Source organism: Manacus candei, unplaced genomic scaffold, assembly GCF_025592945.1.
Source record: "Manacus candei isolate 608988 ecotype Guabito, Panama unplaced genomic scaffold, ASM2559294v1 h1tg000109l, whole genome shotgun sequence".
NCBI lineage: Eukaryota > Metazoa > Chordata > Aves > Passeriformes > Pipridae > Manacus > Manacus candei.
The window spans coordinates 817391-833393 of NW_026138157.1; the positions used below are offsets into that span (position 1 = coordinate 817391).

At 37.5% G+C, this 16003-nt stretch overlaps 1 protein-coding gene across 2 annotated transcripts in view; it reads right to left on the reverse strand.

Moving 5' to 3' along the window:
• Positions 1 to 16003, reverse strand: part of TDRD9 (tudor domain containing 9) — a 73049-nt gene that overhangs the window by 49342 nt on the left and 7704 nt on the right. For both annotated transcript variants that reach the window (XM_051769475.1, XM_051769474.1), the window contains exon 2: positions 5084 to 5193. In XM_051769475.1, the coding sequence (XP_051625435.1) occupies positions 5084 to 5193 (110 nt within the window). The remainder of the gene's footprint in view (positions 1 to 5083; positions 5194 to 16003) is intronic.

Sequence of the window (16003 nt, forward strand, 5' to 3'; positions counted from 1 at the left end):
TAAAAAAAAATATAATAATTTAAACCTCTGTAATTCAGTAAAAAGACAGTGCATTAGTCAGAAATCATTGACCTAAAATTCAATTTAAAAATTTATTTTAAAAATACAAAGGACCAAAGCAGAAACAAAGAAACAGCCACCAATATTCACGTACCTGCTGAATAATCTGATTAATTTAATCAATTTTGTATACGTAATTTTTTTTTCACTGCTGAAACATAACTTTCTTTAATATTGCTTTTTATATATTCTATGATGGCAACATCTTACCTTCTCCTAAACATAGAAATTTGGAAAAGAATTATCCCAGAAGTAAATGGTGATCCAATGTTAGGCACCATCAACACGAAGAGTTTGAGAACTGACAGCCATATAAGCACATAGCAGATGCTACAAGTACTAAAACCGGTATGGTTTGTTTTTTCTCTCTCCAAGACATGTAGACTGTGCTTAAACTGAAAAAAGCATGACTGAGTTTGCCTGGGGGACTAATACCATGACAACTGTGAGAGTTCTGTCTCGAGCAGACAGTACAGACTTGAGCCTCTGAACTGGCGACTTCAGATGAACACTGATGTGACCAAAGAAGCCATGAAAATGCCCACCCTAACAAACTGAGGACACAAACTTCATCTGAAACCTGCTATGATCATTAGTGAATAAAAAAAAAAGCAAAATGGGGATGGGAGAACTTGAGTAACCATCTTAAGAGACCTTAGAAGCTTCACCTTTATATTTTAAAAACGAAAGCTGCTGTTTTGTACCACGAAGACCTGCTGCAGAAGAGAAACACTTGAAAACACATCCCATTGAAAGTTCCAAGGTTATTCTACTCATTTAAATAACATTTAACTGTGAACTCTGTAGCACACAGTCTAGTTGCCTTCAACTGTTTGGTTTTGCTTGGGGTTTTTCTTTTCTATTTTTCATATCCGAGTTCTCCCCAAATGAGAACTGATCTTCTGCCAATACAGACAAATCTACAGAGTCAAGGAGCTAAAGGACTACAGACTTACCAGCAAAAAAGGCACAAACTTTTCAATTGCTTTTACTTTCTGGAAAATTTTCATAAGACCAGGATAGCTGACCCAACCAGTGCACGCCATTGTAAGACACCATGCTCTAACCTGCACCTCAGATTCTGACATACAGAGAATGCAGGACACTTCCAACCTGAAAATGGTAAATTGAGGAAGCATGCAGCTGCCCACCATGGTGTTTTAGGACAAGCTAAATATTTCAGTGTATAAGAAGCATTAATGCCAACCCAGAATAATGGCATTCATTTATCTATTAAAGAAATTATTTTGCATGCAAGTGCAAAAAAGAAACAGAAAACTCAATTATGGGTAAGATGAAATTGCCTGCCTACTTCCTTTTCAATTATTATGGAAGTTCTGTAGAGACACATTGACTGCCATGACTAAAACAGTCCAGTGCCCATGGAAAGAGCAATTTTCCAGTATCTCAGTTATTGTAGGCCATATAAGCAGATGTATTCCCTCTGGTACCCATTTCCTGAATTGAATTTGAACATATCCTTTTAACACAAGATTAGATTTTTGCATTCACCAGTTCTAAAGTTGAAGAGAATCGTTGAAGAGATTGTACAGCTGGATCTTGGTATCTATGAATAAAAGCAAATTAAAATGAGAGCCTTAAAACAAAGTATACTAGGAAGTACTGGTTAAGTGAGTCAAATGAGATGCTTATTACATCCCTGATCATCCCTCTGCTGAGCTACAAATACACAAGGTGACTACAGTCATCAAGGAAGCTCACAGGAAAGGAAAGAGAGAGGTAACAACACGGCTCCTGCACCGAGCCACAAAGCATAAGGACTTACCAGTACGTCACATACTTCAGTCATAACACCAAGTAGATGAAGTTGCTACTGACTGAGCCCTGGAAAGATTAATCCAGAGCCTGGGCAAAGCAATTAAACTTCCTGACTGAGGAAAACAGGCTAACAATTTTCGGTCTTGAAGTGCTGACTGCCGAAGGATGCTCACAGGTAACATGAAAATTCCTAAGAAAACACTTCTCCATTACAATTCTCTTCAACTTGCATATATTTTATATACAAAAGGTTTTGAGGTGAAATCTGTGCTATGATTAATTTTTCTGACATGCATCAGTTCTGAATCCCAAACATTTAAGGAACTCTATAATTGAAGTTTTCATGTGGCATAAATGATGTTTAAATTGCTTATTCTCTGTAAGCAATTACTTCACATGGAACCTAGAACACCTCCAGAACAGATCCGTTTAATGGTATGAAAATAATGAAGAATGAGAAAAGGAAAAAGAATTGCCATCCACAAAGCTGCACGAAAATAATTATATAGTTATGCTTAAAAAAAAAAAAAAAAAGCGGGGGGGAATTTATTAAGGATTTTACAAGCTTAAGAGTAAGACTCTTAGTGCACACAGTTTAGAATTCCCAGATTTTGGGGTGGGAAGGAGGAGGGAGAGGGAAAAAATCCGTTTTCTACAGAATGCTCAAATTAGGCGAGTGTCCCATGCACACAACTCCAGAAGGTCTCCCTCTGCACAGTATCCCACGAGCTCAGAGAATCAAAGGTGTGGAGAGCCTGAAACAGCCAGTACCAAATGTGAAACCAGTCTGGTGGGCCACGGAAGAACTGCAAATACTCTACTTGTTTTGGCTAAGAGTTGTGACAAAGAATTTTCCTCTACTCTTATTTAATCACTTCAACTTCCTTTTCACAGTAGTATTATCATTTACAGCAGAGTCAGAACTCTAAATGCAACTCCCTGATGATCTGTTTTCCCAACACAGAAGCAGATCAGGCATTTCTGTTGGTCCTTTAAGTATAAAAGCATATGCTCTTTCAAAGAAATTGGAAAGCACAAGATTTAAACTCAACAGGATTTCATAAAATAACAAGGCACAAACAATACAAACACCACAACAGTTTCAGTAACTCCACAAGTTTTAAAAGAGGCTGTCGATTTATACAGAAGGTATCATCTACAGTTGCAACAGCAACTCCAAAAGAAAGAAGCTACAAAAAGCATACCAATTCTGAACCTTCAGGCCAAATCAGCTTCTCATTTCCATGTTGTGAAGGTTATTTCCTGACTACATATGTATTCAACACAGCTAGAACTCATATGTCCTGGTCTAGATAAACTCTTGATAATTTATGACAATACTCACGTTCTTAAAAAGAACCTACACTTCCAGATCAATACAGCTCGTGGTTACAAATACCCCTTGGAGCTCTTGAAATCTGTATGATCTCATATTACCATTTAACAGCAGCAGTCTCAAATGTGTAACAACATACACATTTATAACCTATAAATTTAACAGTACAAATCTTATGCTCGCTTACTGAGCTTCTTTGTTATATTATCCTAACATGAGTTTGTCTGTAAGTCAAAACTGATAGCAATAAGAACCAGGATTTTCTGAAGTATTTCTGTTATTCTGCATCTAGGTGGGATTTGGCAGCTCAGTCTCAGAATGCCGTAGGAATGTTCCAGTCCTGTCACTACCCAGTTTGCTGAGAGCCCGCCACTGGATTGTACACAGCTGGGAGCACAGCACTGATGAGAGGAGGCAGGCATCAACACTGCATGGAACAGCTCCTGAAGCAACAAGACTCCAGACAATGACACAGACAAAGACTAGAAAGGGGGGAGGGAGGGGGAAGGGACTAAGGGAAATATCTAACAGATTGATAATAAGAGAGTATATAATATGCCAGTATTTCGGTAATATTTTAGGGTGGTTTGCTAATTAGATGCTGTTTAGGTAAGTTACAACTGGAAGGAAAGAATAAATATTAAAAGGTATAAATTTCAAGGAAAAACTTTTTAGGGTAGACTACAAAAAAAAAAGGTATTTTTAAAATAAAATACCAGGATGACTACACAGAAATATTTCCTAAAAAGCCTAAGTTATAACTGTTTCTTTTACAGGAGGAACACTGCTAGCATCAATTCCATTCAAAGTTATGTAGGCCAGTAGTGCTGCTAAATTAGGTTGCTAGTTTACTTTAGGCAGAATTTTGATTTAACAGGTGAAGGACGTTAAATGATCTACGGTATTTCATTGCATTAATCAGTACCACTACCCTATTAAACAAACATCTAAGGAACTTAGGCTCAGTCAGTTTGTTGTTGTCCTTCCTTTGCTAATAAAGCACATGAAAAAACCAGGGAACACCACCAGATTCCTGAACTACAACATTAGAAGCTCCTTACCAGTCCCTTTATTCCTCCATTTTCACCTTTCAACACCTCCTCTCTGTAATGTCAAGTGAAAAAGAGACAATATTTTGATGTTGGGACAGAAGGTCAGGTGCACTGCACATGCTGAACAGGCCAACTGAACCTACTGCCTCTCTGCTGATGACAGACCCAACAAATGGCTTCCTCAGCTACCTGAGTTCCAGAGGCCACAGGATTTGCAGAAGCACTGAAGGACAGCAATTTCTAGAAGATTTCTCAAGTTCTCAAATTTTGGTACATCAGCAAAGGTATACAAAAAGTATAAACAGAATGACACAAAGAACAGACAAAACACATAAATGTCCTTTTCTTAGGAAATCATCTACATGAACAAAACTGGAAATTAAGAGGCACAGTAGAGTTTGAAGCTGAGCTGCCCTGACAAGTGAGTCAGCCTCAGACTGCTTTTACCAGAGCTCCTAGGAAAGAAGTGCAAGCAAATTTCCCTCTAAAGGCAGTTCAAAGCAATAATCAAGTAGGCACAGAAATAAAATGGATAGAAAATGAGAAAACAGAACAAAGACATGAATCTAACGGGTGGTATCTTTTCCTTGCAGATTTATTTCAATCATGTATCTACATTTATCAATACAACAAGCCAGATATATGCACCTTTATCTATGCAACTGCATTATATGGTGTGGTTTCCAGAAAATAATAATACCAGGCCTTTATATATAACAAACTAATACACACACATCATTAAACAAGAAATACACAGAAGGGTTTCACAGTTTCGAGTACAGGAGATAGGGAGAAAAACCACAGGGAGAAAAAGGACAAGTGTATCTGATCATGGTATTTTTATTTCCTTTTTTACCTGGTTTATTAGAGACAGGCTGATCATTTCCAGATACACCTCGCTGTTGTTCCTCTGCTCGTCTGTATTTTTTGGCATATTCTGTTCCAACGCTCTCTGTGACAGGCAGCCTGAAGAGGAAATAAATGATAAATCAGTGTTTCCTAATCCAAGTCATTCGTATGTCTGAGAACAGTAGCATTACATGGGAAGTTCAGAGTCTCCATGTCACACAGGAACTACTTCAATGAACAAACTTCAGAAAGAAAATTTAGATACCAGCCTGAGGAAAATGCCACATTAAATCTTTTTGTTCTGGCTGAAAAAATTGGAGCACCCAAAATATCAACCTTTAAGTTTTTAATACCTAGGAACTTCTCTTCTAATGAAAGACTACGATTTCTTCTGAGCAAAGATAAAATAGCTCTCTTTCACCAGTTCTTGACACAATACAAATAAGGTAAAAATCTTATTCTTGCACGGTTCCCTGGAGATAGGACAAGTAGGTAGGAAGGAAAAAAATCATCTCAATGCTTTGAAGAAAAAAGTTTTGACTTTAAGTCAAGAGACTATGGTGATCAGGGAAAAAAAATTAATGCAATCACCTGAGCACTGAATTTTATGGAAATCTATTACACACAAGAAAGTCTAATCATGACATGAATATAATGAAGTAAGATGAAAAAAATTTCTTCTACATAAACAGTGTAAAGAAATCCACATGGAATTCACTAGAGAAAGAAGTAGCATGTAATCAATCATCATACAGTTATTAAATGAACAATGAACTTAAATCCAGAAGAGTCTTGAACACATCAAAAGCAACCTTATGTTTTAAAACAAAATACAGAAGTTGATACTGTGGTTTTGCTTAAATTCTGGGCCCTGTGCCAGGCTTTGCTATGCAATAATTCATTAATGCAAAGCAAATCTGTTTCTGTTTTATGACAGCGCTGCAGAAGTGTTTGTTTCTTGACATAAATAGCAGGCAATGCTGACTCCAAAAACAATGACTCTGAAAACAACATAAGACTTTCAACATGACACTGTGTCACACAGCTCTCAACATGGAGTAATTTTCAATATCTTGATGCCACAGAGCACCCACCTTCCCCAGCAAGGCAAACTCTCTGCCAGCTTGGTTGTCCTACAGACAACTCATTCAGATCAGAACACCCAAGTATTTCACCTACTGCTGCCAACAAACTAAGAAATAACTTCTGATCCGATTTTAACAATATGTTAGACACAGAGCCACAGCAATTTCCCCCTGGATCTCAAGTATCTCTCCTAATGCAATGTTCAACAGGACTGCACCCATCTGCACAATGGCTACATGAGCAACAGCTGCCTACTTTGAGCAAGCAAACTACAACACTTGCATCACTCAAACCCTTCTGGAACAACTGGAACAGGGAACACTCCTCAACAGCCCTGAATAAAAGGTACAATACAGAAAAAAAAACTATTCACATCTAACAGTTCATTCCACTGAATGTACACTAAAGACAAATAAAACCCAAAAATTCAACAACAGTATCGAAGTCAAGCACTTGGTAGTTGAAAATACCACAATGAAGCTTGGCTGCACAATCTCACTTTGGCAGCACTGTATGCACGTGACACAGATTTAAGTGATACAACCAATTATTTTTTCACATCCATAAATCTGCAGCCTCACTGAGAGCACTGGACACACATCTTCTGAAAACAAAAAAATTGAGTTATGCAGCAAACACAACTTGCCCTTTGGTTCTCTGTAAGAAAAAAAGCCATCCAATGCAAGCAGTCACTGCTGTCACAGCAGAGCAGGTATTGCTTGACTGTCAGAGCTCTGAGGAACAGCAAGCAAATCACTTGAACAGAAAAATCTCACTGAGGCTAAGGGTGACAAAGGAGGGCTATACTCCTTGTCTGCAGTTAAGACCTTGCAGACACATCATTATTTAGACAGAACCTGAGGAAAAGGGGGCGTTTTTAAATATATATATATATATATAAATAATATATATATACACACATATTTATATATAATGCATATATATGTAAAAACATGTATGTTTATTTATAAATATTTATTTAGTATCTCCTGGAGATGGAGTGTTAAGCATTTCAAAACAGGCTCCCAGAAGCATGTATGTGCTTCCAACCTTCACCTGTACAGCTCCAGGAAAATGAGGGCATTATGACCTTGGTGATACTCTGAATATTTTATTTCAGAAATTAGGTTTTCTGTCTTCAGAAAGCAGCACGCAGTAAATAAACCCCAGGCTACAAAATGAATAAACAAAACATATAATAGCCAGTCATTAGGAATGAACACTGAGCACCTGACATACTGGATCAGGCTACAATCTTGGGGAAAATCATATGCAACTGCAAGACTGCACATGAGAATATGAAATGAACAAACAAGCTTCATTGTATTATTTCTTGATGCTTTAACATTGAACTTTGCAGCATAAATAAATTTAAAGCTTATAGAATAATGGGGGGCTTTAGGTAAAATGTAAAGAAATCACTGTGAAGCCCTCTGGAGCTCTCCTAAATCACCAGAATGATGAAATAAGGGTCATTAATAAGCCATCAGTAGGTGCTATTGTCCTATATACACCTGGATAAACAGAAAGGGATTTCTATTACATGGAAATCTAGTGATTTTCAACAAAATTTGCTGACAGAGGAATAACAAGATTCAGAAATTCAAATCCATTCCAGGCTAGAAAAGTGCAAACTAATGAAGAGACTTGGCTGGATTCTATTTACAAAGCACAGTGTCTGTCTGATACATCAGTTATCTTTTTCCCACTTCTATTCCCTCAGAGTGAAAACCTGCCTTTTGGTAACACCTGCCATGTTAACAGCATATATTCCATAGGCTTTCCAGATTCCAGCCTTTAGAGCTGCATATAAGAAACAGTCCAAATTCTACTACATTGAGAAGCAGTAAAAAGAATTTTTGTGACTAATGCAATCAATGAAAATTTTAAGTCATCATCTGAAGGAAATGCAGGAGATTTCAGATGTTCTGCTTTTTCTTCCTTCCCCCTTCATTTAAAAAAGCAGGTGAATTAATACTGTTTCTTATAATACTTTCCTTATTCCATATCATGTGGCTTAGCTACTATAACATTTTTCTGAAGTGTAACTGATCTTGGTACATATGCCCAGTCAAACTAATTTTGAGCATCTGATTGAAACAAAATATTTCTAAACATAAAATTAAATAGAGCTGACACTTTAGGGGAATTACTAGAAGGGAAACACAGTTTAACACCAAAAATTATTGACACATTCAGTTGTAAATGCTTTCAAATACACTGAGGGTGCCTTTCTTTAAATAAATTCAGCTAGAGAAAGGTCTTCCTTTTCTTCAAGCTACAGAATAACCTCTAATAAGTCAACAAGGCCATCATAACAGAGTACACCGGGTAAATTTTTGTATTTGAGCATCTGAAATATGAACCAAAGCATTTTTGCATACACTTAGTTAGTAAAAATAGAATCAGTTGCCCAATCTATACTGTAGCTGTGACAAGCAATTTCTTTGGCCCTTTGAAGTGACACGTAGTACAATGCCACCACCTACACTGAACACAGTTAGTGCCAGCAGGAGCAATGCTAAAAACGTCTTTATTAAAGTAACAAGATATATACAGTGTTATTCAATGAAAAAATAGCACTACTCAGGCAGCACACATGAATGTGTGAAGAAAACATCCAAGTATGCAGCAAAATTCCAAGGATTAAGATGCTTGCTTATCCAATTTCAAACAATTTTCTACTAACTATCTAAACTTTGGGGTAGAAGCCCTATTCAAGGCCATGTAACTTCAAAAACACATACAGAGACAAAACTGAAAAAAAAAAAAGTCTTCTAGGGTTGTGTTTTTAAAAAAATCTGATACATGTACTTTCTACCTATTTACGTTCTGCCTCATTTAACACAAAAAAACCCTGCGCACATGGGACTGGAAGTTGAACATAAAACTAGTGTCACCCATTTCACAGATCACAAGAGAAGGACTGCCCCAAGTCATGGCTTCTGTCACGCACACAAACTGTCCACCTACTTACAGATCTTTGTGGGGAAGGAAAAATCACTTGAAAAAAACACTTAGCTTTGTAATATACAGAGCAATATTTTGCTGTACAATTTTAGTAAGATATATACAGTAGACTGTTTCAAAGCCTCTTCTGAAACTAAAGTAATGTGACACTTTACATAACTGAACATTTGCCATGACAGTGAATAACCTTCCACTGGGTTTACTGAAGGACATACTAAAAATTACTTTCCCTTTAGCTGGAAGTTCGCTTTTCATCCAAAAGATTGGTCTTACCTGCAGAAATGCACTAACTTTAATGAAATCACATACTGTCATTCAAAACCCATAATGTTTCAGCCAAAAAAAAAAAAAAGACTATTAATAGAATTCAGAGTAAGTGTAATCTAGTAAATACTAAAACACAGATTTTACAAAGTCATTTACAGATTATTTTAAGAATCTAAGAATCAGTGAGATTGATGCTTTTTACCACTAAGAGCTGTTCTAAAATGTAAATAGGTAGATTTAGTGATAAAGTCTTCACATATAGGCATTTTAAAGGCTTGCACTGCTCTTCCTCATAGCAGTAATTCAGATCTCCAGTTTTAAAACCTTAAATAGTTGGAGGGGGGGGGGAAGAGAGAGACAGAGAGAGAGAGAGCACTAAAACCACTTTGCAAAAATCCTGAAAAACTCTAATGCAAATGTTTGGATTTGGATAAACTATGTAAACTCAACATCTCAGAAATATTTAACACATGTCAAACTAACAGCTCTGCAAGACCTTCCATCTTCCATCTTATTCACAGTTAAAATCCAAGAAAAATAATAACCACAAATGCCATGATGAAACCGTCCAAATCCTCAAATTTACTGTCTCCTTCTCTGGGATTTTATGCCATTGGGGGGGACTGGGATGAACTGCTGGGCTTCAAAGAACTTGGACATGAGCTGTTGATGAGTTCCTCTTTCTGCAGTCATAGCTCCAACGGGATGCTCTGAAGAGGGCAGGTGTTACCTGTGGCAGATGGTGACAAGCCACACAACAACTACCTCTCTACCACACATGAAACAGTTAATTTGGCAAATCAAAGTTGTTAGAATTAATTATGAATTAGATGTCAGACAGGGGTTCATATTTATTAACTTCAACCAAAAGCACAGTTTCTCTATCAACCATTGTTTCTGATCCTTTAGCAACATTCACAAAGCATCTACACTCCTTAAAACTTCAAAATTCACCCCTTCCCTCTGAACACAAAGGCAAAAAAAACTTGGCAAAAAAAGAAGAAAAAAAATCCCACAGCAAGAAAGCCTAAACAAAAACATTTGGTTACACACTTGGTAAAATCCAGATTAAATAAATCTCCGAAAAAAATAAAATGCAAGTAAAAGACTGCTGTTAATTTAAAAGAATGCCCATGAAGGGTAGTATTGAAAGCAAGATCCCCTCAATTTCAAACTGATGCCTGTAACTCCCCAGCCTATTAGTGAAGTGCCACCAGCACCAGAGACATTAAAGCTACAGACAGTCCAACTGCAAGAAATCAGCTTCAACCACATCCTGATTTTATTCATCTCAGCACCAGAAGTACAGTGACAGCTTACACAAACTTCTGTCAGTTAACACTGCTAAAAGAGACTTATTCAGTTGTTCACTCTCACAGCAAAGGACCAAACAAGGAGTCTCACCAAGAGGCCTCTTGTGCAGGCTCATGGCAAATTTTGCTCCTAGTTGTTAAAAAGCAAAAGCTGTAGTCAAATACTGTCTGAACCCATCAGAGGAGGTAGACTCACCATCTGTCTGCAGCCTGAAACAGCTAGAGAGAGTTGTTCTGTCAAATCTAAAGAAAAATGCACTACAAAGTTAATGATTGAATCCAAAGTGTGAGGCTGCATTTATAAATAAAAGGAAATGATCCAAACTGCTACCTATGGATAAATCATTTTAAGAAACCTCTCTTCCCTCAGATGACTGATGGGGTTATTTTCTTCATAGCAGCTCTATGGTGCTGTGGTTTAGATTTGTCACCAAATCAATACTTCTAAACCACGAATGTTTTAGTTATTGCTGAGCTGCATTTGCACAGTATCGAGGCCTTCTCTATTTCTCATTGCACCCCTTCCCTGCCCCTGTAAACAGACTGTGGGGCTTTCAAGTGTTGTGAGGGGGCACAACCAGGCAGGTAACACAAACTAACCAAAGAGATATCACATGCCATGCATTGTCATGCTCAGAAGCAAAAGGATAGAAGAGTTTCAGTTCTGTTTGCCATCTTTTGTTCAGAACCTGGCTGGCCATCACTCTGCCCATGAGAGGTGATGTGGAACTGCCTTTGCATCACCTCTTTTGTTTTATTTCTCTCTTCTTCCCCTTCTTAAACAGCTTTTTATCTTGAACCCAAGTTTTTTTCTTTTGCCCTTCCATTCCTTAGCTTCTATCCCATTGAGGGTCAGCAGGGAGTAGAGTGAGGGGCTGCATAGCTCTTAGGTGCCTATCGGGCTTAACCCACAAGATTCATCAGCCCTTCACACAAAACCCACAGCAGCAAATCACAGGATGTGACTATTATCGAGATACTAGGAAAGAATTATGGAACATCCACTGCTGCGACAATGTGCTGAAATGTTAGCTTGCTAGCTATGGTTATGACCTGCTATCAGCACTTTTGGTCAAATAAGAATTAGGTTGATCATTTCTCAGTGTGTCATTGAGTCTCATTCATAAAGAAAGCTATACTTCTTGCCCTTTTCAATTACAAGAGTAAGCAGCACCTCAGATGGTACAGATGTCATAAAATTTTCCGAAGAAAAGAATAAGAAGCTTCTCCTTCACCTATTCTCTCCATTTATCACACCTTGTTCCTCAAATCTGTGCAGTGTTCAGTTAAATGGAAGTGGCTTGGAATGAACTGCTGTTCAGCACCAACTTCTCCTCAAACTGGCTTTCTCTCAGAAAAATAGCATGTTGTCCAACAGCACACTCAATCAGTACAAATAAGTACTGAATTTGTAGTCCTTACAGACAGGCATAGTAGCACAGCCCCACATTTAACCAGATTGCCTTATTTATTACAGGACCTGGTTGTCAGGTTCAGGAAGTTCCTTTATGTATGTGATGTTAAGGCACATGTCTTAAGACTAAAGTCTTGCTGTATTCAGAGGTGACTTGGATTTGCAGCTTTTTTTTGTCCCAGAATACAGTTACAGAACAATACTTTTTCAGAAGAAAACACCACACTTGGAAAAACAGCTGATCCCTAGAGAACATTTCTTCTTTGTGAGAATTTCAGATTTTGCAAAAATGACAAGGCTGTTTCAAGATATGCCTTCTGCATATCATTACAGCAAATTATTTATTATTGTAGTGTTGAAAGTCGTAATCAGAATGTAAAATTTACTTAGCCACATATCATGCAAATACCTACATTTCCTGTGCTAAAGACATTATTTTATTTAGTTGGTTTGCTTGTTTGTTTTTTTTTTAAGAAAGCTTTCAAGATATTTCAAAAAGCATCAGTGGTAAAATAAACATTTTCTGTCACCTCTTTTTAGCCAAGAAACATTACCTTGCCATAAACGGCCGCACTTCTAAAGTAGCCGGTATTAACATTATTCATGATGATTTTCAAGCAAGAATTCATTCATCTCTAATGATACTATTTATACTAGAGGACATCTCCTGTGAACATGCACAAAACCACCTCGCTGTTATTCTTAAAGTACTTCTTTGGAATTATGCTTTACTATTGCAACAAAAAGGATAAAATCCAGGCATATTCAGCACCCTCAAAACATGCATCCCCTTTCCCTGTGGTACGTTTCAACTATTTAATTCTATATGTTGTCTGCTGTACTCATAAGTGTACATAAATATTCTTACTCTGTAGCTATGCTAGGCCTTCCCCACAGAACTTAGTCTGTTACCAACTAGGAGCTTTAAGAGTATTGACAAGGAGAGATTCAAGAAGTTTTAATCCTGAACAATTTTAAAAGTAAGCACTACTTCTAACTTCTACCTTAATTGTTAAGCTCCCCCTCACAACTGCGATGTCAAGCAGGAAGAGACGAGAGAGGGACTGCTAGAATAGATGAAATTTTCAGTACCAGACTTTTTCAGGTTAATGATTAGAGCCACGAACTGGACTTCCACACCTTCACACCAAGTCACCCACACAGCAGAACCAAACCACTCTGAAAATGAGGGTTCTTCCAGCAAATGCTGGGTTTAGCTGCAGCTCTTCAGCACAAACCATACCCAAAACGGAACCATCCCCATGGGTGCAAACACTACCTTAGGAAGAATTCTTTTAACGTGACAGGTACCACACCACACTGACACTCCCTTCCACTCAGACAAGTAAGAATAACTAACTCCTTAAACATGCCTTGAAAAAAATCAAGCACAAACTAGAACTGTGCCTCATATGTAATTTATTTTCAGGGTAGAAGAAAACAACAGAATAAACCGAGCCCATGGCCGTAGGAACTGTTCTGCCACATGCACCAGGGTATGCTCATTATTCTGACTGGGGATGCACAGAGCTGGGCATTATGACGTTATTAACTAAGTTACTAATAAAGACAAACTCTGAAGTGCCTTCAGGGAACAGACCCACTATCAGCTAAAGTCAAGCCAAAACTTCCACCCTGACACAGCACTGCAGATCCATGAGTACATTCAGGGATAGCTGGATGGAATGCTAATTCCCCAAAGCTCCTAGGAATAAACAGGGGCTAGAAACAGCATAAAATACTGCTCTACTTTCAAGTCCAGTTTCCAACACCAGCCACACATGAGCAGCCACCTCTTCCTGAATACACACCTGAAATGCCTGCAAAAGAAGAAGCAATATTCATTTTCAACTTTAGTGTTCTACCAATGGAAAGATAAACATAATTCTCAGCATCCTGCCTTGCATTTTCGATGATGCAACCAAATATTAGGTTAAAAAATAAAAGTTGTAGGTTTCTCATTTAATTACTTTGCAGACCTTCCAGTATGCATCTCTAATTTGCAAAGACACTATTATGGTTTTATATTGTACAGCAGTTTACTTGAAGATTGATATAGTGGAAAAAAGTGGTGACGTGTTAACTGTGCTGTAAAGGAGGTGGCAAGGAGCATTTTAATTTCATCTGAAAATCTGTCAGGACAGTTCTGTCATCATAAACCTAGCTCCCTTCCTTTTTCATAGTACCACATACAATGCAATGTGAAAACCTTCCAGTTGAAGAGGATTAATACTGACATTTGAATTTTTCCAATGTATAAGTAATATCAGCTTTAATAACAGCCATACACGTCATCCTTTATGTTGTATGACATCTAGAACAAATTTACAGAACCTTTGTTCTCCCAACAGTTCAACACACCAGTGGAGGGAAAAAAAGGTAGGAATGAAAAATACTTAGGGGAGCGAAGACAGTCATTAGAACAAGAGCGAGATGGAGAGGCAGCATTTCGCATTCCATGGCTACTATTTAGATTAATAGGAAGAGACCAGATAACTGGAACGGAAAATGGCTGCTTCAGCGACCTTTGGTGTGCACATTGCCAGCCCTGAGAATGAACCTTAACAACAGATATGCTCAAAATATTCATCAAGAAAGGAGGGAGCAGGCAACTGACAGCCAGTTGAGAGAGAGACAATGTCTATGGTAAGACCTACAATTCTGGGCTTTTTGGATCAGTTTGACCTCAATTTGTATCTTTTTATCATTCTATTCCTTTAATTAGATTAACGTGTCTTTTGTGGAGCGCTGGAGGTGTTGCAGCCTTGCTTCTTTAAACGTATTTGGAATGTTAATTTAAAATGCTAACAGCAATGCACAGTAATGAAAAAGTACAGTAGCGTGAGATTGATGAAATTCATCTGGAAGAAGCATTTAATGCAGCAACAAAATCCTGAGCAACTGTCAAATACTTCTCTTCTGTCAACACTCACTTAACAAAAGCTTTAGATGATCTTTACTAGAGAAAAACTATTCTTAGCTGTTTAAAAATGACAGCAGAACAGCCTGATCCCCCTCTAATGGGAGATAAGTCTTCCAGCATCTCAATGGCCTGAAAGTTTAGTTTGATGATAAAAGCAATGTAGTTATTTTTAGCACTCTACAGGCATAAAAATACAGCTCTAAACTGTGACCTACAGCTATGCACAGCCAAGCATCACATCACACGACAGCCTTAACTTTAGCTACAAGCAGGGCTGTAGTTGCTTCAGACTATCATTATTCATCTCACTACCAACAATACCTTTGGATGGATTTAGCAACAAGCATTTGAAATTGTCACCATCTTTTTTTAAATTGCTGCCACCGGCAGAACTCAATTCAAAGGTAGGAGATCTTAATGGACTTGGTAGAAAGTATTTGAGAGACCATGCTAGGTTAAATGGATTACTGCTTCTCTCTGATACAGAGGATGAAAAAGAACCTTAAAAGCAGAAAAACTTAAACTGTCATATTCAGTACAGAAAGTCATTTTTTCTAAGCACAGTTTGAGTAAATGAAAAAAAAAAAGAAAAAAAAAGAAAAAGAGAAAAAAACGCTTGTTTTCTTCCAGCAGTAGTAACAACCTGCAAACAGGACATGCTAGAATAAGAGACCTTCAAGCAAACTGACCTGAAACAACACTTTTCACAGACAGCTGCAAAGGTAATTTATGTTATTTTACTCCAATTTGCACGCTTGTGTCTGCATGATTTCTTACAAACTGCCATTTAAAAGTCTACTCCACCAGATTTCTGATTCCAGGTTATGTGAACAATAATTTATTTAAAATATTTAAAATATAAATTGATACAGAGGTTGTAAAAACAGATCATGCAGAGTTCCAGCACTTAACTTTATTAATTAGTATAATCTTTAAATGTAAATGTAACTTCAA